The 26,600-nt window shown below is 38.6% G+C and overlaps 2 protein-coding genes across 2 annotated transcripts in view; both read right to left on the reverse strand.

The window, feature by feature from the left end:
* The window catches only part of haus5 (HAUS augmin-like complex, subunit 5), an 11,356-nt gene extending 5,625 nt beyond the window's left edge, over positions 1–5,731 (reverse strand). The window contains exons 1-16 of the mRNA XM_015019101.1: positions 5,397–5,731; positions 5,258–5,320; positions 5,115–5,147; positions 4,277–4,301; positions 4,050–4,182; positions 3,391–3,550; positions 3,228–3,306; positions 2,944–3,035; positions 2,801–2,855; positions 2,555–2,682; positions 2,393–2,474; positions 2,146–2,300; positions 1,860–2,022; positions 1,337–1,417; positions 1,072–1,217; positions 214–310 (exon numbers count right to left, since the gene is read on the reverse strand). Of these exons, the coding sequence (XP_014874587.1) occupies positions 214–310; positions 1,072–1,217; positions 1,337–1,417; positions 1,860–2,022; positions 2,146–2,300; positions 2,393–2,474; positions 2,555–2,682; positions 2,801–2,855; positions 2,944–3,035; positions 3,228–3,306; positions 3,391–3,550; positions 4,050–4,182; positions 4,277–4,301; positions 5,115–5,147; positions 5,258–5,320; positions 5,397–5,494 (1,590 nt within the window). The 5' untranslated portion in view covers positions 5,495–5,731. The remainder of the gene's footprint in view (positions 1–213; positions 311–1,071; positions 1,218–1,336; positions 1,418–1,859; positions 2,023–2,145; positions 2,301–2,392; positions 2,475–2,554; positions 2,683–2,800; positions 2,856–2,943; positions 3,036–3,227; positions 3,307–3,390; positions 3,551–4,049; positions 4,183–4,276; positions 4,302–5,114; positions 5,148–5,257; positions 5,321–5,396) is intronic.
* A 9,445-nt stretch (positions 5,732–15,176) lies between these two features.
* Positions 15,177–22,995, reverse strand: LOC106937542 (retinal homeobox protein Rx1-like). Its single transcript, XM_015019098.1, has 4 exons — positions 22,697–22,995; positions 21,110–21,428; positions 17,597–17,850; positions 15,177–15,963 (listed from the first exon to the last, which is right to left on the reverse strand). Exons 2-4 carry the CDS (start codon positions 21,405–21,407, stop codon positions 15,484–15,486), a joined length of 1,032 nt encoding a protein of 343 aa, XP_014874584.1. The 5' UTR covers positions 21,408–21,428; positions 22,697–22,995; the 3' UTR covers positions 15,177–15,483.
* Between the last annotated feature and the right edge of the window lie 3,605 nt (positions 22,996–26,600).

Here is a 26,600-nt window from a genome sequence, read left to right on the forward strand (position 1 = left end):
CCAAAACCCCCCAAAAGGGTTTTCCCAAAACTTCCCTTTCCCCAAAAAAAAAAAAAAACTTTTTGTTTCCTTTTTTTTTTTTTTTTTTTTTTTTTTTAACCCATTTTGCAACAGTAGGTGTGTCTGTTTATTTTTTTTACATCTATGTGGACCATGAGACTGTAAAATAAAAATTGATGAAAAGGCTAAACCATTTGACCTCCCAATACTCACTTTATACAGAGGGAACTTCAGGCTCTCACGCAGGCTGCTGAAGTTTGAGGCCTGCAGGCGGTGAATCGACAACCACGACGCAGGAACTCTGTGCATTCTGAAACGAGAAGGGAAAAAAATAAAGTGAACACCATCCCAATACCAACCAGTTTTTATCATGTACAGCGCTTCACATCGAGTATTCATTGAAAACCGTGGCATGTATATGGACCTATTCACCTTTACTGAGACCCCTAAATAAAATCCAATGAAAACAACAACTATCAGAAACAGCCTTTTAAGTTAACAGAGTCCATCTTTATGCAGGTTTGTGATCTTAATACAGCTGTTCTGTGAAGTCCCACGTTTGTTAGAAAATATATACAAGTGCTTGGCCAAGACAAAGCCCCAACATATGTCCTATTGAGAATCTGAGCAAGGCTTTAAAAATTCTGTTGACAGATGTGCTTCATCTAATATGACTTTGAGCTATTTTACCAAGAATAATGAGCAAGAATTTCAATACCTAGATGTGCAGAGACTGTGGAGGCATAACCCAACAGATTTGCAGGGGTAACTACAGTGCAAGATAAACCTACAAAAAAAAATCGTTCAAACTCATGAACACTTTTAAAGAAGTACAAAGTACTTTGCAAGACACTGCATTACTTTTAGTCATGCGTTGCTAAATTTACAAATGTACCATTTTTTTAAGAGAAGTTTTTTTTTCCCGGTGTAGTATTGTTTCCTGTTCTGTGTAACTACAATTTATCTCAAACTCAACAAGTTCAGCTTCCCATTTCAAGTAAATATTCTTGGACACTTTCAAAATTGCTTCAGGTCTGCATTCTGTAGATATCATCCAAATGTGTTTTTTACCCATCCATGGTCCTGTGGTCCAGAGCAAGAAGTGAAACTGTTCCGAACTGTTTGGCCTCCTTAGAAACAGAGTTTCGGAGATTGTTGGCTGCGCCAATTACGTCTTCAAACTGTGGCACAAGCTTTGCCTCGATAAATTCCTGCAACTGAAGGAAACAAGAAAACAGAGAACAAGCATACATCAACATAAAAGGAGAAATGTTCCAACAGTAGTTCAGTCATTTACAGTATTTTGTAATAAATAGACTAAAGCATTAGATCAGACCTCTCTGTGAACACTGATCAGCTGCGTCTTCGCCGACGAGTTCCCCTTAATCAGACCTCTTAACTGCTCCTGTCTTAGAGCCTGCAGAGAAACAACAGACACCAGATACGTTTATGGCATCTTGAAAAAATAAAACCAATAAACTTGGGGAATAAACCAATTTTACAGATTTTTTAAATTTTATGTTTATGAAGATTTAATTTTGGAAAATCTGGATTTTTTTTCCACCATTGCACTCTTTGGAGTTTCCGTAGTTCAGAGTGATGTCGGCCCACCCAGGGCCTATTATCTTGTTTAACAAGCATGTTTTAACATCTTTCACTTATTTGCACTTTGAATTCAGATCCACTCCCAGAAGGGATGATGGAAATAAAAACAGGTTTTAGAAAATACTTCCTGCCATTTGTAATTTCTTCTGAAAGCCAGATTTGGTTTTATACAGATCTGATTTTATTTTTAAGCCATTTTGCCCGGTCCTAGTAACTGATGATAAAAACGTCGTGCATTTAGTATTCCTTCTCACCACTAGCTCTCTGAAGTCCAGAATGCTCTGCCACTGGCTGCGAAGACTCCTTAATGCCTCCTGACGGTTTCTGGCATGCTGGTCAAGCTGAATACAGCGCTCTCTGATGTGATCCCGAGCGGCTGCCTGCATCACACACTGCAGCTCCACCTCCAGTGTTGACCTATAAACAATTTAGAGATGACATTTGAACTAAGCACGGTAAATTAAAACAATCAAAACTCACAGATTATTTGGCACCAAATTACAATAACACTTTTTTTCCCTATTCAATTGTTCGACTTACAGTGCTAAGCTTTCATTGAGGTTCTCATCTGCAATACCGGACACTTCCTGCTCGGCCTCCGTCTTACGAGACTTCAACAGAGTTTTGAGCTGCTGGATTCTGGAGCGAGTTTGGGACAGCTCTGTGAAGCTCTGCTGCACCTCAGTCCAAGCAGCCTGAAACAAGGAACATGAATAAAATCCAACATGTAACAGAGCAGAACTAACACACACAAAAACAAGACTAAATGTCAGTGAAGGTTTCACACCTCTAGGAGAGTCTGAACAGGCGGTAGCTCATCACAATCCTCTGCGGAAATATCCAAAAGGTGATCGCTTTCAAATCGGAATCTGTATGGAGATGATAACTCTGTTACTAAATACTGCCGATGTGAACAAAACCCATTAAAATAACGTGAAGTTTCTCTTGCCGAAGAGCTGCTACATCCTGCGCCACATCCAAAGAAGCTAGCTGGTTCTGCAGAGCCTTCTGCTCTGTCACTGCTAGATGCTGCAGCGCTGAGAGGACATGGCTAGGAGGGTAACTGCTCAAAACTTTCTGATGAAACAACAGAAAACAGCATTTTCATAAAAGGTAAATCATTTTTGAAGAGGAGCTTTTATCTTAAAAATATCAACTTAGTTTGCACAACCCAGAAGACCCTAAATGCACCAACCTCAGCAGTACTGAGCCAGTACTGAAACACGGCCGTCCTCTGCTCACGAGGCATGCTAGAATTAGACAACAATCCAGTAAATAAGTGAAAAGTCAAAAAGTCATAGCTTAAAAAAAAATGTCTGATCTGATAATAGTTGTTACCTTTTGGGTGCAGATTGTTGCGTTTTCACTTCGCTCTCCTGTAAGCATCGAAAGAAGTGGACTCTGTCTTCACTCAGCTCTCTCAGCTCACGCTGACAAGCAAAAAAGGATAAAGGAAATTTTCTTCAAATAGAAAACGAGATTAAAATCTGCACATTGAATTTTCCAATATGATTTGAAGTTCTCCATTTTGTTTTTTGTTTTTTTATTTACCCGTCAGCGCAATAGTGTATCAGATAATGTATATTTCATAAGAAATATAACCAAATTTCTGCAGCTCCTACCAGCACTTGAGGTACTGCCGCAGCCTTTGAGTTGAGGTTGGACGGCTCATCGCCAAACAGCACTTCAGTCTCAGCTTTCCTGCAACGCAGCAAGATGATTAATGACAGATATTTTTAAAATATTTGTAATCAAGTCTATTATTTAGAAGGATTTTTGCCTAACCTAGCCATCTGCTCCAGCACCAGGCAGTGGTCGTTGATCTTTTGCACATCGTCAGAGAGAACCTTACGGTTGGAGACGCTGCGCTGTCTGAAAGCCTTCAGAAGCAGTTCCTGGGTCTGGTTCTCCTCGATTTGGACCCAGATGCGATTGATAGATTGCTCTACAATTAGCAGTGAGAGTATCGTTTTGCACAATATTGTTACTTAAAAGAAAATACAGTGAAACACATTTACCTGTAGCAGCACAATATTTGAACTTGCAAACATCTGTCCAATACTAAAGTGTGTAATATTACAAATGCAAGCCTAAGGAGAAAATATTTAGTAGGTTATCACAGCCACGGTTATACTTGGTCAATCTTTGCTGTTATGCCAACACCTGATAGATGACAGCAATCAAGAGGTAATGATAGGAACACAGTGATGTAGGAAAAGAAAGACAAGGGTGAGGAAAGTGTGGTTTATTATTACGGTTTAATGTTTATTCAGAAGCTCATCATACTCCTTACTGGCTTCTACTTTAAGCCCAGATTTTATGTCGGTGACCATATTCTCACATTTTCTTCATTAATCTCCATTTACATTGGTCAACTTAAAATAACATAATGTAAATTTACATTGATTCCTCTTTGATGTACATACACCACAGGAAGGACAAACCTTGTGTTGCCATTTGTTCCTCTGTTCCCCTGATCTGGGAGTCCAGGTGACTGATCTCATCCCTCAGCTGCTCTATCTTCATCTGAAGCTCTTTGCGCTTTGCTGCCTCACTTTGGCCTTCAGCTTGCATCAACTGAACACATAAATAATACACCGAAACCATGCTGAAATTCCAGTGATCGTGTAATGAACTGGACATACTGGGAGAAGGAAAAGGCGAAGCCTACCTCTTTGTCTTGTAGTGTCTTGTACCTTTAATGATCTCTAAGTGAAGGAAATTGCCAGCAAACACAGTAACACACAGATTTACAGGACTGCAAAGACAAAGGCGCTGTTGATAATCTATCTGTAAATGTGCACCACACTTCATGAATTTTTACAAAAGTAAAAAAAAAAAAAAGCAAAAACCTTACCAATCCACTACAGCGTTCCTACACTTTAATGTGGCAAATGAGGCCAAAGAGTTCTCTGTCAGCTTGTTGTATTCAGTGTTATTCTATACATTTTTGTGTAAATAAATAGAATAATTATGGATTTTTTTCCCCCCAAGGTTATTGTGCCATAAAAATCTTATACCAAATTATGCTTATATATAAAATGTATTAATGTCATTGTTGACAAATTATCAAAGATTTTTGTCCACATGAACCCGCACAAACTGTTTTAAACACACCAAACACATTGGGAACAGTGGAACGAAAACCTAAAAGCTTAGTCAACCAATCAGAATCCTTCAAAACAACCACCACTTCCTGGGAAGAGTTAAACATGGGGCCAGGAGGTTAATTAGTGTGGCAAGATAAATAGGTTGAACTACTTTTAAATAGCGTAATCAAAAATAGAGTTAACGCAAAACAATGTCGACTGGGCATTGTGTGGCTATATCGGTGTATTATTTGTCGCAAACACAAATATTCTCAAATATCCACTTTGGTCGGAGTTTTTGTAAATAATCATTATTAATGGCATGAAACTGAGTTTTCGTGGGACCAAAACGAATAAAATGTATTCGTTTTCCCAAATAACCTGCTATAAGTGTACTAGGTGAAAGCCACGAAAGGATACCACTGAAGATTGCCACGCATGATCCTCACAGTCCTTGGAAAACAGAAAATCCATCATAAGTCTTTAACACAGGTAACAAGAGGCGTTCATGCTTGAGGCTTGCAAGAATCAAAGAAAATCATCAAAAAGAAAAACAGACTGACCTCTGTTGGAAAACATGTTGGATCATGTACTTCCATATTGACTTCCCAGTCCCAACACAAAGCCTAGGAAAAAAATAGATTACGCGAAGACTGCCAATAAAGACGTGTCTCATATTTTGTAATTCAGAACGTAACTTACGTTTTTAAATAGCTTTCATTAGGTAGGCTGTCGGGAGGCAGATTGAATTCCTCTGTAGCCCACCGTTTCAGCTCCTTCACCAGATTTCTATCCGTCATCCTAATTGCTAACTATTCTCTGCTAGCTAAAATTAGCAACAACTAGGAAGCTCCTTTAACTTGCTTGAGTCGTGTAAAGGTCTTGGTGGCTTACATTTATCAGACCGCTTTCCATCTACTTAGAAAGCGGTCTGTTCTCCACGGACTATCCTGACAATAATAATAACATACAGCTATTTGAAATATTTCCCGCGCAAGTATTTCATCTTACTTCCGGGTAGTATTTCCGTTGCGACAGCGCCACCTCTCATTACAGTCGGGCGCTGCCATGGTTACAGGATTCCATCTGTGCAACAGTTCGTGTATCATTTTTGGCTCGGTAAGTTTATTTTTATTGCAGAAACTATAAATTCTCAATGAAATATAATGAAAAATGTCAATTCTGAGACAATTGCATCATGTTTCCAGTATATCAATCAGTTTTTATGCGTATTTGTGTCAGAAGAAGCACAGATTAAGTAAAACCAAAACCAGGTTTTGATGCTTCACTGTTAAGTCATTTTTAGTGCTTTTCTGTATGGAGCCCTTCTGGTGATATTGCTATTCGCAACTGTCTGAAAAATGTGATTATAATTAATTCCCAGATTGAAATAAAACAAAATGAGATCGGATTTGTCCATTATTGTCATTACTAATGATACTAATTAATGTTATCATTAAATCATGGCCATGATTTTTATCTTTTTTTTTTCTTCAGGTCACCAGATGGGCTTAGTTCTGTGGTATGGACTGAAGAGATCTCATAACTCTATAAAACAAAACAAACTCTAGAATAAAACTCACCTCTACCACAAAAACACAAGACACAAAGCTGAAATGAATGCAACAAATGTAAAATCAATCCATCCAGTTTCGCAGATGTGTGATTATTTATTTATTATTATTATTATTATTATTATTTTATCTCTACATAACATGTCTGGGACTAAAAATGTTTTACTCATATCGATTTGTAATAAGTGGGCTATCAGTTAATGTTTGCTTGTTTGTTTTGTTTTGTTTTGTTTTTTTGTCACGGGATTTAAACAAATTTTATACAAAAACAAGTTGGCTATTGAGATCCTTGTAATTTGCAGGTGTGAAACATAGAGGGCGCACCTGATCCACTTTAAAATCTGATTCTACACCCCTCTGAAACCATGCAGCGATCTACTTGCACTTTGAGCAGGATGAATTGTGTTGAAATTTAAAATTCACTCAAGTGGTCACAGATACCGTGTTAGAGCTGGGTGATTTCGATTATTGCATAATTGCTCAAAATACAGAAACTTTTTAAGTAAAAGATAAAATCAAATCACATTGACAAAAGAAAAAAAAGATGCTTCAGAGAAAATAGCTGAAAACCAGGGAATCTGTAACAACAGTCTGTATTCCATTAATCCAATGCAGAAAGATGAGTTTCTTTAAACACATAGTTGCACTTATACTGTAATTATACAATTTGTGCAGAAAAAAAAATAGTCCTCGAATGAGAATTTGTCAATGAGAACGTGATAATTAGTTGTGTAAAATGCAACACTTTCTTAATAGGAACATGTTTTTGTGAGGTTAATGTTGCAAAATGTGAGTAAAACATTTAGTGGCATCATGGAGCCCCTCTTTTGACCAGCTTTGGGTGCATTATTTTTTGCAAATCCTACTAAATACTTTCTAGCAAAACCAGAAGTGCTGTGAAAAGAAAAAAAAAAAATGCTCATGCTTGATGAAATGTTTGATAATCTAATCAAGTGTAAGGTTTATTTTTAGATCCACTCTCCAATTCTAGATTATTTTTCAGCCAGATTAGACGTTCACGCTGCCAGTGTGTGAATGTGTGTAAGGAAGGATTTAAGTATTACCTTCATCCAAAAACTGACCAATTTTGGTACCACCGTGTGATTTAGACCAGAGGTTATATATTGAATTATGTATTGAACTTTTTCACATTTTAATAAGTTGCAAATATCTCTAGTGATTTTTATCTTGATTTCATGTGATATAGACCAACACAAAGTAGTGTATATTTGTGAAGAAGAAGAAAAAGAGCATATAGTTTGCTATATTTGCTAAACTACCAAATAAGTTTAAATTACCAAATCCAGTTCCTTCCTGTTTCTAATTTAATTTCAGCATAACAACTATTCTGCAGTGGTTTTAGAGGTTGGTTAGGGAACATCAATGAACAAACAGGAGTTGCAGAGATCCACAGTACAGTTGTGATAATCTCTGAAAAGGACAGCTATTAACGGAATAAATGATATTACATTAATTTTAAGTCAGTAGTTTCTGAAACGCACAGATAAAGGGAATGCATCTTTCACAAATCTGCCTTTAATGTCGCCATTTGTTTTGACAATAATGATACAAAGAGCCCCCCCCCCCTGTGAACTTCACTGTGTGTTTTCTGGTGAGTGAGTCTATTGAAATTTACCACATTAGACACACAACATAGTTCCAGAAGTGTGATGGAAGGATAACCCCCTTAACAACACACACACACACACACACACAAGTCACACACGCCTTGCAGACACACACCCCAAAGCACTGGCGCCAACAGCTAAATCCCCCCCACCCTCACCTCTCCACCCACCCCTAACTGACCTCTAATTATGTCATGCGAAAAAGCTGTGTCCCATTGAAAGGCTCTCTTAATCAAACCCAATTAATTCTGCTATTTTCCCTTATTATCCTGTGCGGGGAACGCGTCTTTCCAATAAGACTGTTAACTCCAGCCGTGGTCCTCTCAGATTTATGAGAGTGCAGGAGCAAAATAATGCAGTGCGCAATTAATCAATTAGTCTTTGTCATCTCTGTTCTTCCTGCTGAATACGGTAACTGTGTAGCTGAGGTGAGTCAGGATGTCTGCACAAGTGTATCTCCCATTATCCAACAAAAACTGTGTTTTGGCAGGCATCCTAATTTCTGCTTATTTGAGAGAAAACCACACAGAAAAATCCTGAACTCTTCTTCCTTGCTTTGTAGCATGCATGTTCTTTGGTCATTTATATGACCAATTCATATGTTAGAGATTTTTTTTGCATGACAAAGTTCCACCTAATTTCTAAAGCTGCTATGTATGTTCACAAAAGTGCTTTTATATGGGGCCAAACTTTGTGAAAAAAAACTTTTCAAATCAATTTGATTCAATTCAATTCAAAAATACTTTATGTATCCAGAAGAGGAATTAAATGTTATCACAACTCATGTCCTCCAAGTATCATCAAGCAGTAATTAGATGGTGATGATGTTGATAGGAATGATGTCAGGTAGCAGTCAGTTTTGCAGTGCATCTGAAAATGCCTCTGACTAGAGAGTCTCATGACCATCATGACATGCTAACAGCTTAATATCTGGGAAGCATGAATGACATTTCATACCAAATGTCCTGTATGACAGACTCAGTTGTTAGCAAGCTCTGCTAATCTACCGCATCTGCTTTTGAATACTTATTTTGCTCATTATTATTTTGAGGAGAGATGGTTTGAAACTTCATCCTTCTCTTTCTGCTGCTCGGTTCTGTCTTGCATTCATGAAGCCTCCTTTTCGGCTCCTCTGGGATTTGGATTTGCAGTTCAGGTTTTGAGATATTAATCTCAAAACAAACAAACAAAACAGCTTGTTGCCATAGTTACAGATCACAACTGTCCAAAAGTTTAAAAAAGTAAGAAGAAAAACCGATCCAGCTGAACAGCATCAAAAACAAGGGGGAATAATTGTCGAAAAAATTAAATTTGTCAAATTGTAGAAACATGTAAAATGTTACCCTTAGGTTTTTGACATAATAGCATCGTTTATCTGGAGATCACATTACATTTACTAAATAAATGTTGTAATTTAGTGACGTTGGATGATTTCTCAAGTATGAATAGAGTGTTTATGGTCACAATCTCTCCATGCAATTTAAATCGGGACTTTGACCAAGTTTCCACAGAATGTTAGATTATTATTTTACAATTTTGCATTGTCTTGATAATAAACTATATTATATTATATTGTCATATTATTATATTGTCATATTAATTATTTATACAGTTTGTTTTTCCTCCTTTGGATTGATAAACTCTCGTGTACGGGAATGTTTTCACGCCTCTTTCCAGGTTTTACACCAGTAACCGGTTGTATGCCTTTATTTATAGCAAACGGCACATGTGTAACCCACACCTTTAATCTCATCATCTCATCAGCGGGGTTTACCTGTCCGCGTATTTGAAGTGCACATGAGGACTCCAAGGCCTAATTGAGACATCTGACTCCCAAGTTGCTTTCGAAGAAGTCATAATCTCAGAAGTACTCTTACCTCTGCCAGTCTGTCACTTGAGGTCATGAGTTGTGCTAATGTTTTATCAGTTTAGTCAGGTTGTGTTTGTCTCTACATGTGACTCAGGTGATGACGACTGAATCACAACTTCCAGGAAGGCACAGCAGAAACCTTGGTAATTCCAAAGCATTCACCAAAAGGGCATTTGTACTGTTTATGGGAGGGTTTTGAACAAATTGCAGCATTCAATGTGTTTCCAGGCTAAAAAAAAATATTTTTGTTTTTGAAATTTCAAATGGGCAACTGATATGTCTATGCATATGTCAATGCATTTTCCCATATCAGGGACTGATAAGATGCACTTACATTCAAAAATGTTGTAGCGCAAAAGTGTGAGCTTTGGATTTTTATTTTTTGGTGACACAAACCTGCGTCTGCATGTAGTTTGGAGCAGTTCCAGTTGTCATAGCTTTATATTTCTCTGAATGTTGATATGTTCAGTTTTAAATTAGTTTTCAGATTTATAAAGATTTACTCATATCTGCCTCATTTGAATGATACATTCTCTTGTGTTATAAATACATATCTTGTGTCATAAATACATAATTGTATTAAGTTTGAAAATTAAATATATCTTGCTGATCTTGAAAGGTAATTTTTTAATGCAACTCTTTTTCTGTACTTTTTTCCAGGCTTTTCTCAGTGCCACTAACAGCTCTGGGCCCTGGTTTTTTGTCCCAAAGCAGGGTAGTGCCAGGCAGGCGAATTGTTAGTAAGTTTCCGCCTGGACCCGGGTTGACTCAGCCCGGCCTGGGTACTAATCCCGTAGCTCTCAGAAGACCCCACTCTGAACTCATCCTGCAGCACAGGAAAATGCTCTAATTGGGGGATTTTCTACATCATTAACCCTGATGAGCACCCTCCCCTCTTTTCTCTTCCTCTTTTCTGTGTGTGTTTTTCTTACAGGTCCCACACTTAATCTCCATCTTAAGGTTTTCTCTTTTTCCTTTCTCCCACTCTGACTCCCTTACATTTCTTGGTTTACTTTTATTGTCTCCTATGGAAAGTAGAGACTTTTTTCCCCCCTCTCTGTTCTCTCTCATATGTAAATTTGTAGTAATATATGTAATAACTTGTGAAATAAAAATGGGGTGATTTGGTAACAGATTCTCCCACCTGAGCAGAGGATTTCTGCAGCTCCTCCAATCATGTAATGAACCTCTTCACTTCTTATTTGATTGATCCACACTTTAGCACAGTTTAGGACGGCCATGATAGGTTTGCAGCTGAGCCATATTTTTTCCGTTTCCACATAATGTTTTGAACAATGAGACGCTCGAAGACTGAGATATTATTCTGCAGACTAACTCTGTTTTAAATCTCTCCACTACTCGATCCCTGACCAAGCTGCTCTGTTGACTCTGTTACTGATTGGCTTCTGGAGGCATTTGGTCACACTGAATTTTAATTATGAACATTTAGTGCTCGATACAAGTGTATATTTAATTATTTTTATTTATAAAAAATACTAAAACCATTTATTTTGACTATGCAATTGTTTACTACTTAATGAAAATGAACACAAATTAGTGTTTGTGTCATAGAGTCAAGGCCGCTCTAAAATATAAAGAAGTTTTTGCAGAAAGGTTTAGAGGGTGTGAATACTTTTGTGAGAAACTTTGAGTCTTTTTAGTTTTACCTTCACTATCCAGTAAATTATATCCAAATGATTCCTGCAGATAGCAGATTTCTTGTTTTGATGTTTTAATTGAATTTCTTTTCTCCAATAATAAACTGATTAAACTGTTGTGAATCACTTGAAACCAAATCTGACTTTGAAATCAAAACGGCAACTCTCTTTGTTTCTAACTTTAATTAATTAAATGTCAGAAAATGAGACATTAGCTTCAGAATAAATACTGACCAGGCTGATGTCTTTGTTAGGGAACTAGGATATGTCGGAACTAGGATATGTAATATGTCGGCCATGTGGAACTAAGAGCTGGAGCTTTTCAGAGCTGTTTTTAATACTTTTAGGAAAATTACAACATTAAGCTACATGAAAAACGCAGCTTCTTCAAGACGGCTAGCTCTGCATGAGCTGTTTGGCAAACATTGCAGCAGGCTCCATCTAATCACTTTACAACATGTCAAAAATCATGCAAACATTTCATGCGCTGGTTCATCCATATGTTGCTCAAAGTTTGGGTCTATTCAGAAACTCCATCTGTTTTGGAAAGTGACTCACACTTTGCAGAACGCCGATGAGCGCGGCGCCACCGGTCCCCTCTGTGAACATGTGCAGCAGCGGCTGGCCTGCTGGCAGACCTGCCTGCCTGGGGGCAATTAAAGAGGCCGGGCCCTGTGGTCAGTGGCCCCCCCTGGGGTGCCCTGATTGATTGGAGTCTCATCTTCCTAACAGGCTGGCCCCCTGCCACAAAACCGCGGAACAGCACTGAGCGAAGGGAGGGGCGAGGGAATAAAAGGGCCTTTACATGACAGAAAGAGACGAGAAACATGAGCGTTTAGCTGAAAAGAAAGAATGTATGTCAGATGATAACGATTATACTGTAGTAATCTTGGGTTGCTCTTAAGTCCCAGCAAGGTGTGTGGGAAGGAGTAGTGAGAGGTCAGCATGAAAGCTCTTCAGTGAGAGAGTGCAGATAAGCATTTTTATCAAACTATATTTTTATTGTTCTTACAAGAATGTGAACAAAGATGATCCAGACATAATTAACAGGGATTAAAACAATATAACTATAACTATGACAATACCTTTCACATCTTCACATAGAAAAACAAAAACACAAAAACAAAACTAAAAACAACTCTAGTGCAATTTTTTTAGCACTGTCTACACTTTGGCTTGTTCTTGGTCCAAAAATCATGTTTTTGTTGCATCCTAAGAAAACATTTTGATGTGCAAAGGTAGTCCTCAGTTTCTGTAAAAACTTCACTAACCAAATAACACCAAAAAAATAAAATAAAATAAAAATTACATGAGAACTACAAGTGAGCTGCGGATTCAAAACTATTTTCCCTGTTTGAGCAGTATGAGAAGTAAATTGAACCAAAAATACCTCAGGATTTGAGTTCTTTGCTGTTTACATTTATATTAAAATAAAACATTACAAGACAGAATGCAATGACAGAAGAATAAAGGGGGATTTGAGATTGCACTGCAAAAAATAAAGGTTTTGATCTCCCTCTTTTTCCATGATCAAGTTGAGACATCATTATTCTACCTGTACATGTTCAAGTTTGTGGGATGCAGAAACATCTCTGAATCAAAGCCAATTTTTCTTGTTTCATATTGATTTTTTACAACTGACCTTCTCTACCTTGAAGATAATTAGAGCTCAGTGCTGCAACAGATGGTAAAAGACTGATTCTGTGTCCCTAATGACTGCAGCTTACAATCTATGTTCCTTGTCGTTTGATCAACAGGGGGAAAAAAGAAACTTCCATAACAAAATGGGCCTATTTAGTCCAGCCTGAGACCGTTTCTCCCCCTTCAGTTTCAGACAAAGAGGATACACTTGGATCAATTGTGCCAAACAAAGACCAAACTATGCGGGGTGACGCATCACACAGGACTCTTTCTGCTGCGCTGCACGTACTCTCAGCCAACCAGCACTGAGTTGCCAACAGGTTTTCTCCTCTAACTGCTACTCAAGCAAGAAAAACAACAAAAAAAATTAGTACTTTTGCTGGTTTTCGTATCTGGTCCAACCCTCCATTTCGTATTTAAAGCAGAATGTCAGAAAATAATCAGGATAGGTTTTGGTGCAATATTAACTCTGGGTCTAAAAAGGTGGCAGGACTTCTTTCTTCAGGACCGAATTATTCTTATCTCCAGTTTTCAGCCTCATATTGAAGAAAATCTCCAGGTCTACAGAGCTATAAATGTCCTCTGTTGACCTCTTTCTCCAATGACTTTGAAGTATCTGAGCTCTGAGCTAGAAACACCAACCACAAGCTAAGCCTTACAAAAGTATTCATTCCAGATTTGCCAGCGGAGCCAAACATTTCAGTGTATTTTACTGGGGTTTTATGCGAAAGAAAACACAAAGCTGAGTGTAATTATGAAGTGGAAGGAAAATGATACAAGTCTTTTTTTAATTTGTACAATGAGACAAGAGAAGTGTCGCATACATTTTTTTCCACTAAACTTCATTTACGTTGGGACTCATAAATATAATCCAGTACAAATACAAATATAGGTCGTCCCGTTGTGCGCAGTTCAGTCTTGATATAAACACAATTCTGCTGTGAAAAGTCACATGTTTGAAAACAAAGGAACCAGGCAGATCATGGGGGAAAGGTTGGGCTTCATGGTAACTCTGAAGGATCTGCACTGTTAGAGAATCTGTTGACAGAACAACTTTTAATCGTTCAATCCAAAAGTCTGGCCTTTATGGAAGAGTTGCAAGTCATTAGAAGTTTGTCTGCATGGGCAAAGCAAACATGTATAAGATGTTCAATTCATCTTATAAGATGTTCTGTATGGCCTAGATGTAAAAAATTATGTGAGATAAAAGCTAACATTGCACATTACCCTGAACACACCGTCGCATGGTGAAACGTGGTGGCATCATCATACTGTGGGGCTGATGAGAGTTGGTGGGAAAATGGATGGAGCTAAATACAGTCGAATCCATAAAGGAAACTTATTAGGACTGTAAAAGACAAAGAGGGCGGAGGGTCATCTTCCAACAGGACAACTCTAAACATTTGGAACAGGGATACAATGGAATGGTTCAGATAAAAGTGTATTCAAGTGCTAAAATGGCCCAGTCAAAGCCCACACCTAAATCCCATTCAAAATCTGTAGCAAGACTTGACAGCCTTTCTGACTGCAGATGTGCAAATGTGCAAAACAAGTAAAGATTGACCTTAAAACACTTGGAGCTGCACTAGTTTTGACTTAAGGAGGGTGAATTAATTATAAACTGTGCTGAAATAAACTTTTATTTTACAAAAATCTGTTATCTACAGAGCAATTCAGGAATGGGGCAAATTCCCTAAAAACATCAGATATTTGAATACTTTATTTTAAAGAGAACTGAACAATTTTTAAATCTAGGTGTGTAATTTGTAAAGTGAGATGTATGACAAATTTAATCTGTATTATGTTAATGTTAGAGTTATCCTATGTTTTATATTTTATCATTTGGACCCTAGAAGGCTTAAGACAATTAGTAACCAGGAAGATAATGCAAATGTTTCTCCTTTTGTGTGTGTGTGTGTGTGTCAAAAATCTTTAAAACCCCTTGGCATGGTTTTCCACTTCACCATTATTCACTGCTTTGTATTGTCTCCTCACATAAAATGCTGAAGTTTATGGCTACGATGTGACAAAATGTAAAGAAGTCCAAGAGGTGTGAATACTTTCATAAGACACCCAAGTATGTTCATAAAATGTGAGAATTAATTTGTCTGTGAGTTTTTAAAAAGCATGTTTAATTAAAAAAAGTGAATTACAGTAGTTTCTTGGGTGCAAGCAATGATGACCAGTTGGTTTTTCTGCATTTGTTGCACCCAAGGCACCAAACATCAACAGGAACAAGAGATAACCATTAATGCAACCTCACCATGGTTTCACTTTTAAGTCTTGGAGATGAGAAAAAAGTTAAAAAGAAAAGAAAGTACCAAAAATGTTCTTCCGTTTTCACAGCTCAGTCTCACTTCATTTTTGTGGCAGAGCAGCTTTGTGCCAGGATTGTCCCTCACATGGACTGTCAATTAGTCACATGGGTTGCCAGGTCTTGTCCATGGACTGGATGTGTTCCTTGGCTTTCATTCTCAGAGCGGCGATGCTCGAGCTGCGCTGGTCCACGTCTTCCAGGGGGAATTTATCGGAGTACGGGGCTGGACACTGGTAAGGTGGGGGAGCCATGCTCTGCATCCCCTGCCCCGATGGAGGATGGGGGTGAGCGTGCGGGTGAGGGGCATGGGGGGCACTATTGAGGAATCCGTGGCTGGGATAACTGGGCTGGAGGGCCTGAGCTGGACCCATGAAGCCTGGGATACACTGGACGGGTGTGGCGCTGGACAGGGGAGACGTCAGCCAGGGATCCAACGGGAGGGAGTTGGTTATTTGACCCATGCTGGAGTGAACCGGAGGCGGGCGATTGAAGGACAGCATGGGGGAGTCATGGAGCTTCATGGTGCTGGCGTCCATTTTTTCCTGCCGACGCCATTTAGCTCTGCGGTTCTGGAACCAGACCTGTGAAAGACACAGTTGTTGACATTCAAAACAGTATTACAGTTAATTATTGTTAAAATTACTCTAGTTCCTTACACTTCAAGACCTCAATTCAACTTTTCACATTTTGCTTCCACACATGTTGACGTATCTCGTCAATTAATAGAAATTAGGGCATGTTTCATATTAGAGGTCTTTTAATCCATATGTGGATGTGTGTTTGAACTCCTCCAGTGAAAAATGCTACAGTTTTATAACTGAATAAAGACTCACTACAACCTTCTTCTCTGCCATGTAGCTTTATTTAATAGCTCAGTTTGCATTCAACATATCCATGGACTTTTCAAGTGGAAACTGGTCTTCAATTCCCAACTTACTTTAGTTAACTGGGTTTCCTATGGAGCATTTGACGATGTGAAGGAACTTTAAGACATGAGTTAAGATGGAACTTCATCTAATGTGCCATATGTTTATTCCTTCATGTAATCATATTTGTATTCATGAAAATAAAAATATGAATAGATTGCCTTATACTATGCAAATACATAAACTAGCTTTTTAATCATGTGATATTGTTTGGCGGGATTACTGACAGCTGCAATGCCTTGTAATTAAATTTACAACATAAACCTATCTTTTTTTTTTGTCTGTTTGTTTTTATTCAATTCACCAGTCTTGAATCATGAATTTGCATTTGCAATTTATACCCCTGACTGATTATTGTAAATAATTATTCTGACTGTTTTCCTACGGCGGTGGAATGAGATTATTCCTGTTTGGATTGCTCCGTTTAATCTTACACCTCTTTGTTTTTCTTTTAAAAGTCTTAAATCGGTTGACATTAACGCTGGCATTATCAGTCAATGAAGTCAGTACAGGATCTCTCTGGATACTTGGAACTTCTTTGGGCTCTTCCTAATCTTTTTACACCAAGCTGTTCAAGTAGACACTGGCAAGCAACAGGCGAAAGGCCAAGAGCTTTGACTTGATGCTGGAACAAGTCACATAAGTCAGGTTATTTAAGGTGATGAGGCAAGTGAGGAAATGTTTACTGTAAAAGCATCAACACTGTTTGGCTTTGTGCTGTAAATTTTAGCAGAAGGGGAAGAAAACTTGTACAAAAAAACAGTTGTAGATCTGTAAATAAGTGTTGATAGTGGTTGTTTATGCATTAATCGCGCCCTAAATTAATCCCCCCGCCCCCTCCCAAAATCAGCTTCTTTTTTAACACTAATTTAGAGTTTAACATGTGCAACCAAACCGACTCCAAGGACTATGATTGTTGACAAAAGCACAAAATAAAACAGGGTAACCACTTTGGTGGAAAAACCTGATCAAGGCTCAAAACAGCAGCTTTCAGGAAAAGAGTAATCACAGACAGAGTCATCTGCTAGACTCCATTTATAAGATTAGAGAGGCTAAAATGTAAACAATCAATCCTGATAGATAAACAGTCTCCTGGCAGGATCTCTTTTCGCATTCTAGGTTTCAATATTCATTTTAAAAGTTAAAATTCTCAGAGAAAAAAAACAACAACAAACTTTTGACGTAAGAGTCCAGTGAGGACATTTTGAAGGCTACTCAGTGGACAGTATGTGAAAGCTCAGATCTGTGTGTTTGTGCCCAGTCTGGTGACACTTGTGGCCCGTCTCACCTGGACTCGCACTTCAGGGAGGTTCACCTTCATGGCCAGCTCCTCCCTGCTGTAGACGTCGGGGTAGTGGGACTTCTCGAAGGCGCGCTCCAGCTCGTGCAGCTGGTAGGTGGTGAAGGTGGTGCGGTTGCGTCTGTGCTTCTTCTTGGGTTGATCCTCCTTGCATGACTCAGGTGACTTGCCGTCGTCGCTCTCCACATTTTTCCTGAGCTCACCCAGCTCTTCTTCACTCTTGCTTGTGTACAAACCAGCATCTACCCAGGTGAGAAGACAGAAGAATTGAGACGTTTTCTTGGTTTTGTACGTTAAATACCTTTTGTGGGAATCAGACAAAGAGAGAAAGAGAAACAAGCCTTGTTCTCAAATAGAAGTTGTGACATCTGCTTTCCAGCAGAGCGGACATTTCCCTGACAAGTTCAGCTATAGTTCAGTGAAGCAAGTGATGGCTTGAACATCAATTGACTTTAGAAACGTTCCTAATTGGATTTTTAAAAGTTGATCCCTGTCTTTACCTTCACTAGAGGTAAAATTAAGTTAACAGCTTTAGAGATGCTTTACCTGGATTCCTGGTCCATCACACCTGAATCAAATGATTGGTTAATGGCCAGGCCTTTGCAGAACTTGCTAACATGCCAACAAAATAATTGAGCCTTTTGATTCAGGTACTTTGAGCTGGGATGCATCGAAAAGATGCAGGACTGGAGCTACAGACCTGTTCTTTACCCCTTTGTTTCATTCATTCATTTCATCGTTTGTTTCATTCATACGTAATTCATACGTAACCGCTGTGGATTACAAATAAACTAGGCATTATATTGACAGGTGACATCAGGCACTACAAGGCTTTCCCTCTAATCCTTCCTCCAAGGTGCGGATCACTCTTAACCTTCCTCTCTACTCTTCCTCCTCACCTTCGCCATTGTACATCACCTTCGACAATAAACAACATGGGAAACAGTGAAGTCCACAGTGGGGGGCTGCTGGGCGAATTAGATTAACAAGTAAGTAATTCAATTAAAGAACATACAGAGACCCTGATCCCCCCAATCAGATCAGTTGCTCTGGTTTGCCAGGACTGGACCCGGTTCAAGGGCTGTACAGCACTCAGCTCAGGTTGGATAAGATGCCAATCACTGAAAGAAGGTTAATTTGACTTGCTTGCATAAGAAGTTTAGGTTTAGTGTTGCAGCAGAGAATAGTAGCATTTTGGTAGCATCTGCTTCAGGAGGTAGACGATTTGCTCAAGGAAGGAGACATTTAAAAGCAGCAAGCTACACGAGACGCTGCCACTCATTGAAACATTTACTTTTCAGTCTAAAGTTCATATTGGCAATATAATATAATATTCATCCATCTCCCTATACGCTTGTCCCTAGTGGGATCGCAAGGAGTGCTGGTGCCTATCTGGAGAGGTCGAAGGGCGAGAGGGAGGGTCACCCTGGACAGGTCACCAGTTTATCGCAGGGCAACACAGAGACAAACAGGACAAACAACCACGCACACACACTCACAAGGAGAATTTAGAGAAACCAATCAACCTGGCAGTCGTGTTTTGGACTGAACCTGGAGTACCAGGAGAGAACCCAGACATGCACAAGGAGAACATACAAACTCCATGTAGCAAAAACGACACCAGGCGCTGGGATTCAAACCCAACAGTCAACAGTGCAACCAACTGTGCCACTGTCATAATATAATAAATATAATGTAATGTAACATAAGCAATGGGTAGCAATTGGACATGTCTTATCCACTTTACATTACTGCAGGAATGATTTCACTTGATAACTGTCTTTACCAGCTCCAGAAGAAATTATTTATATTCTTAAATACTTACAAATTTACTGAAATGATCCAGTAAAACTAAAAAAAATGTGGATAAAAGGTAGTTGTTTACCTTCAGAAATAAATCAGTAAAACGGAAAGGAGCTGCAGTTTCATGTGGTAATTATGTTTATTTCCTCACATTTTCATTGACCCAGTGGTGTTATAAAAATGTCGACTGGAGTAGTTTCATGTAGAATAAAAGTTATTACAGTTAGGAAGTAAGCTTTGTAGCAAGATGCCATCTTATGATCTTAGCTTCAATAAAACAACAGACTGTTCCCGAACCCTGGTGCTGCGTTAGGTCATGTTAATGGGACGTATTGATGAGGATAAAGGACAGGCTGGCATGGTCTCTGCACTGACAAACAGGAGCAGCAGCCGAGGCAAAGCGGGGCTGGAGGGGTTAATTTATCCACCTCTCATTAAGGAGCCATGACAAAGGCTAGGCACTGACAAAGGCAGAGGTCAGGTCTGGTTCAGTGACCAGCTCTTGGCCTGTCAGCCCATCACAGCTACTGGTCTGAAGCCTCCCCACTGGGTCTCAGCCAGGACGACATCTCCACACTGAGAGCAGGGGCCGAAGTGACACCAAACAGCAAAAAAATAAAAAAAAATAAAAAATCAAGCAGAGCTCATTCAGGGGGATCTGGACCAACTTCACAGAAAATACCGACATAAAGAGAGCGATGTCATTTGGACAAAAATAAAGCAATTAATAATCTCTCTTATCAAGAGCACTCTGTCTCATCGTCATGCAGATAACAGTGCTTTTTTTTTTTCCATGCTTGTTTCTGCCACCAACCACCTGCCTGATCCTGCATGTGAAAAAAAAGCTTCAGATTAAAACGAGGAAAATTTGATTCTGCGGCCGAACGGTGACAATAACACCCGAATGAACTACTGTTCAATCTAATCTGCGGAGAAGAGAAGATTAGGGGGGAATTCCACAAGGAGATGGAGATGGGATTGGTCTTGGGGACATAAACCCGCTCTGCACCATCTTGTGTTGTGATTTATCTGCTCGGTTCAGTCAAAGCAACAGGATCTACGGAGCAACAGCATGTAACGCTCTGAGCTAAAATAGAAATTTTAATTTGATGCCCGACGAGATTAGACTTTTGTCAGGTTTCTTCAATGAATAAACATTATTGTACTGATTGCATTAGCTTCAATATTTGTACCTGGACTGAGTCCATTTCGTTTTTCACAGTAATGTCCTCACATTTTGTTAAATCGGTGAAATGTTTGAAATGGCAACACTACCCCAGTTTGTTCATTCTTACCATGAAACACTAGGCTTGTATTATAATGTTAAACTCTGCGGTCAAATAGTTTGAAAGATTACTCAGTTTGGAAAGACCTTCCTATTGCTCCAGTGTTGAAAATCAATTTTGTTAATTGATTGAATTTTGACTGAATTTTGTTAATTGCTGAAAATCAAATATACTTTTTTTTTTTTTTTAACAAAATCTTTCCCTAAAATCTAAAAAAAACTCCTCGGACTAACCTTCACACCAAGCCAACTTGACAATCGATATAAAAAATAAAAAAAACACCTAAAGTGTGTTTGCAATAAATAAATAAATAAATAAAAATGTGATGATATATGTAAACAAGTCTTGGGCCCAAAGCAATGGATCCACACTGGTTTAAATGTAAAGAAAGTGTTCATCTGTTTTCACGCACCCTGGTACTGCTGCTGCTGTGAGCTGCTGTTTCTCAGGTGTCCGCTGTAGGACGGGTGGGACAAGGACTCCTGCTGCTTCACGTGATCTCCCAGTCCATCTAAGCCCATCTTCTGGGGCCCCATGGGCCCAGTAGGACTTAGCAAGGGTTCCTGGTCCTTATTGAAGCCTAGGATGACATCAATGCTGTGGACGCGGCCCCCGACTGCGACGCCCCCGCCTTTCCCCATTTCGTGGAAGTTGCTGGGCGAGAGGCAGCTGTCGTCCACCATGCTCATGGTGTCCAGTGATAAATGCATCCGAACGTCTGGGGGCGTCACCTGGACAGAGGGCAGAGGCGAGGGTGAGGAACCAGAGGAGGTCAAAGGCGACCCGACATGTTCACTGGGCCTCTGGATGGATTTTACTCTGTCCGGATTGGGCCTGCGCTCACAGTAGACTCCAGATCAGGGCCCAGTTAACTAAATACAACGAGTTGGGCAATGTAATCTCATAGGATTTCCTCAGTTAGAACCCATGTGTGTTCAACCTTTTACTCAAAACTATTCACATTTTGGGCCAGTTTTCTATTAATACGGGCCCCATATGCAAATGTTTGCCAAGAAATCTCCGGATCACACTTAATGGCTCTTTTTCAGCTACAATATATAAACCTGAATCTTGTCTTCAGAGGTTTATATTACTGCTGAAACTGATTGAATATAACATATTATATGTTCAGTCTTTTTCTGAATGGTTTGAACTTGGTGTCACATACTAAAAAGTAACACAATGACCGATTAAGTTATAAATAACTAGAAACAAACATAAATAGTGCTTTAGGCATACATTTAAGTCAATGTGTCACTTATACAGTATTTAGTAATTTCATTCTGTATTTTTATCTGTTGGTCTTCCATAGTTAGTGGGCCGGCATGTTGCAGCTCTGGTGAAGAGGATGATCAATAATTTTTAGAACAAGTCAGAGTTACAGTTTTTATTGTTTTATTTTTTTTATTATTATTGATGCAGTGCATCAATAAATGAAGCATTAAATGAGTTCATCAATTCTAGTATAACTTCACATAATTCAAAAATAAAATGAGACCAAATTTTTATTTATGCGTTTTAAATATGTTTTAAGTAATATAACTGCTAAGGTATTGGCAAACATAACATCCAGTTATGTTTTAATTATGTTTTAATTAAGTCCTTTTTCAGACATTTTTTAAATAAAGTTATTACTAAATTCCTTCATCTTGAAACAGCAATTAATTGACAGTCATGAAGCTGTGATCATCAATATTAGTTGATAACAAACCTTCTCCCGTCTAATCAAAGATCCAACTTTTATATGTGTTTTGAAAAACCTAATTCAAACATGTTCATTTCATATCACATCAAGCCTTTAAGTGGTAGAAACGTCTCATCCTGTTTAACTACCATAGACGGGTAAAACTTAAGATGCAAAAATGCCAAAGAGTCAGAAATGTCAGTAGTGAAGGGAAGTAAACCTAAATTTTGTTAAATTAGTTGGCCAGTAGACTAAACCCAGATGTGTTTAGCATGTTTTAAACTTTTAATCTGCAAAGAAACATGCAATGGCTACCTGTTGGAAGGACAAACGATGACTTGCTGGAGCTGCTGACGCCGGGCTCCACCTGCTCCTCTCAGCCTCCAACTTTTTGCTGTTCCCAGATCAGTTTTATCGCTCCTCCTGCGGTTTCTCTCAGTCCAGCCTGGTCTCTGCTCTGCATTCCTCGATGTATTTCCCCCAGCGTGCCATAAATGGTCCCAACAGGAACTCTTCTGAAAAGGACCAACCTATAGAGCCGCTCAGTTTAGCAGCATCCACTCCGGCTCGGAGAGCAGAGTGGTAGAGGAGTGAGACCGGGAGGGAGAGGTGGACAGAGCTGAGGAGGCGTAGGAGGTGAAACCAAAGGATTAGGACAGCTTGTTTATTGCAGTCCTTCCTCTTTAAGAGTGATTGGCAGCCGTTTTCTGCTCAACTAACTGCTTTAAATATCCATTAGAGTCAAATGAAAGACTTTTGCTGATGTAATTTTGGTTGTTTCAGAGGGAAATAATTATTAAGTTTTCACTAAGCACAGTCAGCCTTTTTGCACCGAGACGAAGAAAGGAAACGCAACATATCCAAAGAAATACATGTGTATTATTAATGAACACTTAAAATCTTAACAAAAGAGTAATGTTTATAATTGCATGTAATTTCCCTTGCTCCACTTTATATCTGATAAAATAAGTAAACAAAAGTGCAACAAAAATTGTGCTTATTGTTCAATTTAGCAAGATGTTGAAGTAAAATGTAACATTTTCTAACATCTAAATTAATTAGGAAGTTTAGGAATGAATGAAAAGCCTGAAAAAGATGGGTGAAAATTCAGCATTAAATCTTTTATTTCAGTGCCAAACTGTAAATTACAATAATTATCATAATTTGTTAAGTAAAAATATTCCACAACAAGAAATATTTTTCTAGACAAACTAATTGTTTCCCCTTGAACAACACCTATAAAATCATTGTTATTGAAGCATTTTTAAATGTATATTATGCTTTGTAAGTGTCATAAAGAATGTTTAATTAGAAGTTAATGACTTCCTGTTTTTCTGGCATATAAATTTAGAAGGCATCCATTACCTGCTCCTCAAAATGGAAGTCATGTATGTGTATTGATTTTTGGCTTCACTCCCACATTTGCCCATATTTACAGTCAGAGTAATGATAGAAAAAGATAAAAACAACTTGAACTCTGACAAATTATGTTGGACAAAGACATAAGTTTATCCTGCCACCATTTGGCAGGACTGAAGGCGGAAAATCTCCAGAGTTCACTGTTGGACAACTGCAAGTATTATTTCATTTTATTGTTTACTATTTTATTATTTACTATTTTATTTTATTTTATTTATTATTTATGCTACTGCAGATTCAATTCCAACACTTTTGTGCATCATGAATTATGATCCTTTGTGTCAGAATTTTTTCCAAAGCATTTTTGATTTTCTTAAGGCATAAAAAAGGTGGGAAAATAATTTGTAAAAATAAAATTCTATATATTTTTTGTTTTTACTAGGCAATCAGTTGTAATTTTCTCCAAAGGCAAAGTTGTTATTTGGAAAATACATCAGTAGTGTTGGTCTTTAGGGGTTACTTGATGTCACAATATTTTTTTATTTTTTTATTTGTTTATTTTTTTTGTACTTGCAAGCATCCTCTAGAAGGATGGACTGACTGGGTTGGTTGGCATGCCTTTTTGTCTGTCTACAATGTTGGATTTAGCAAAAAAATGTCTTGCAATTGCAGTGGATGGCCAGTAGTTGGTAGTGTATTCTACTTCAGTGGTCTGCTTGCATTTGTAACATAAAAATCTACAAGAAGCACAAGAAAATGGCTTTTAGGTAGCTGCCCACTGTAGTGACCGCTACGCATGAAAGGGTTAAAGCTTCTTACACATTTCCACCAAGTGCAAATTAATTTTTTTTTTGTCAATGTGGATGAACATATAGGAGTTGCATTCATTTAATTAGTTAAATAAAGCAAGTGATAGCCAATGTGTGCTTTTATTTATTTAGTTTTGAAATATTATTACATGAGACACTTTCACAGCCTCTAAAACTACTAAAACTTTTAAGAGACGACCCCTGCATCACCCTTTACAATATTATCCATCTGTCCATCCACAGAGTTTCACTGCTTATGTTAAGCAATGAAACAGTCGTGTTTTTGCACTGTGGGGGGGAAGGTGGAGTATTCAGAGAGAGAACCAGTACATGCATGGGAAGAACAAGCAAAACCTTTGCCTAAGAGGGAACCCAAACCCAAAGGTGTAATTCATGCAAACCAGGAGGTTCTGACAGAGGAGAGTTTTTTTGTTTTTGTTTTTGTACTTGTAGGGTTTCTGATTTGTATCGTTCTTCATGGACTCTCTCTTCCACTGTAGATCACAGTGTGGATTTGAGGTTCAGCTGCCATCTGAGTAATACCAACAACAAACCTTAGTAAAGATATTTACTAAAAAATAATTACGTCCTTCCATATGTGGGTCAATGGAGACCGTGCAGGTGTAGGGCATGGGGAACAAATTGATTGCACAAGCAGGTTGTTATTGATTCAGTGGAAAGGTATCGACTTCCAGATGGCAGGAGGTTAAACAGCTTATGGGCTGGAAGAGAGTGATCTCTCACGATAGCGAGCGATTCCTCGTTGCATCTCTCTTTAGGAAATAGCCTCTAAGTTGTTACGTAGATCCCGATGACTCTAGGTATTGCAGAGCACGATGAACCTCTTGCCAAACATAAACCAGCTTAACATGCAGGTTTTTGAGGGCAAAATGAAAATGGAGAACGTAAAGAAAGCCAAGATGGTAAAATAAATCATCTGTTTAAAATGAAATTTGAATCAGTACTTATAGTTTCTTTTCAAACTAAATAATTGCTTATATACTTTAAAGTTGATCTCACTTTAGCCGTAATCTGAAGGAGCAGTTCATTTTGTGTCAGCAGCATATGAGAAACACAGGTTGATGTAAAAATAGATACACAGGACATGACGTATTTTCCATGAAAAAGGGAAGTTATTCAAAATAAATATGTCGTATGTCTGGTTTTGCCTCCAGATCAGTTTGTCTCCTCATAAATTCATACTCTCATTTTCAGCCTATCTTCATCTCCATGCCAGTAAATTACGGCCAAAGCTGAGGAGCAACTTCCTGTCCTAGAAATGAACTGGAGACAAATAATCCTTCACTTCTGTGCTCACTTACATGCAAACATGTCCAGACGCTCACACAGCACATTTCTGCACACGAGCAGGTGCAATACATGCAGACACAAGGTGCATGCAGAAGCTGAAAGAGTTTTCTGTAAAGTTTTCGGTCCACTGTGCAACTTAGCTTAACTACCTGGCATTTCAATTTTGTTTTTGTTTAAGAAAAATACCAGCTGTAACATTTTAAACAAAATGTCCCAAAGTCCAGCCCCCGACAATTTGAGCACATAATACAAGACAAATCTGTAAAGCCATGAAACTGTGAAGAGAAGCACCAAAAAAACTTTTTGTTTGTGTCTATATCTATGTATTTCTTACACATATCCACAGTTTCCACCATGCATACAGATCAGCTGATCCGAACATATAATCGCTGTCATATAACTCTGAATAGGTGGGAACTATTGGAAGAAAAATAGCTCCGAGTTGAGCGTTACCATAGTGTCACTCTGGATCCACACCTCTGACCTTTTCAAATGTTTGTCAGGCTGATGAGAAATATATATAAAAAAAATCACACACTGCGCAAAGTTTGGTGAATTTGCTTACTGTGAAGCTACTGTGAGGAATAAAAACACCCGTGGAGCTGGAAAGAAGGGAGAGTTTCAGACCTCCTTAGTCCTCTCTGCAGGATGCTTTGGCAGGTCAACTCTAAATTTCCCCCCCCCCCCCCATCCCCCTCCCCCCAACCCGGCACGGATAACACATCTAAAATCTCTCACCC

This window comes from Poecilia latipinna, unplaced genomic scaffold (assembly GCF_001443285.1).
Source record: "Poecilia latipinna isolate Pla-1442-1.1 unplaced genomic scaffold, P_latipinna-1.0 Scaffold2374, whole genome shotgun sequence".
NCBI lineage: Eukaryota > Metazoa > Chordata > Actinopteri > Cyprinodontiformes > Poeciliidae > Poecilia > Poecilia latipinna.

What these genes read in the sequence shown, in the direction of transcription:
- LOC106937542 (XM_015019098.1), bottom strand. Translation starts at nt 21,407, where the DNA reads ATGCATTTATCACTGGACACCATGAGCATGGTGGACGACAGCTGCCTC. An exon ending in ACAGCAGCAGCAGTACCAGG is followed by an intron (nt 17,851 to 21,109) that starts GTGCGTGAAAAC and finishes TCACCTGGGTAG; the next exon opens with ATGCTGGTTTGTACACAAGC. An exon ending in TCCCTGAAGTGCGAGTCCAG is followed by an intron (nt 15,964 to 17,596) that starts GTGAGACGGGCC and finishes TGTCTTTCACAG; the next exon opens with GTCTGGTTCCAGAACCGCAG.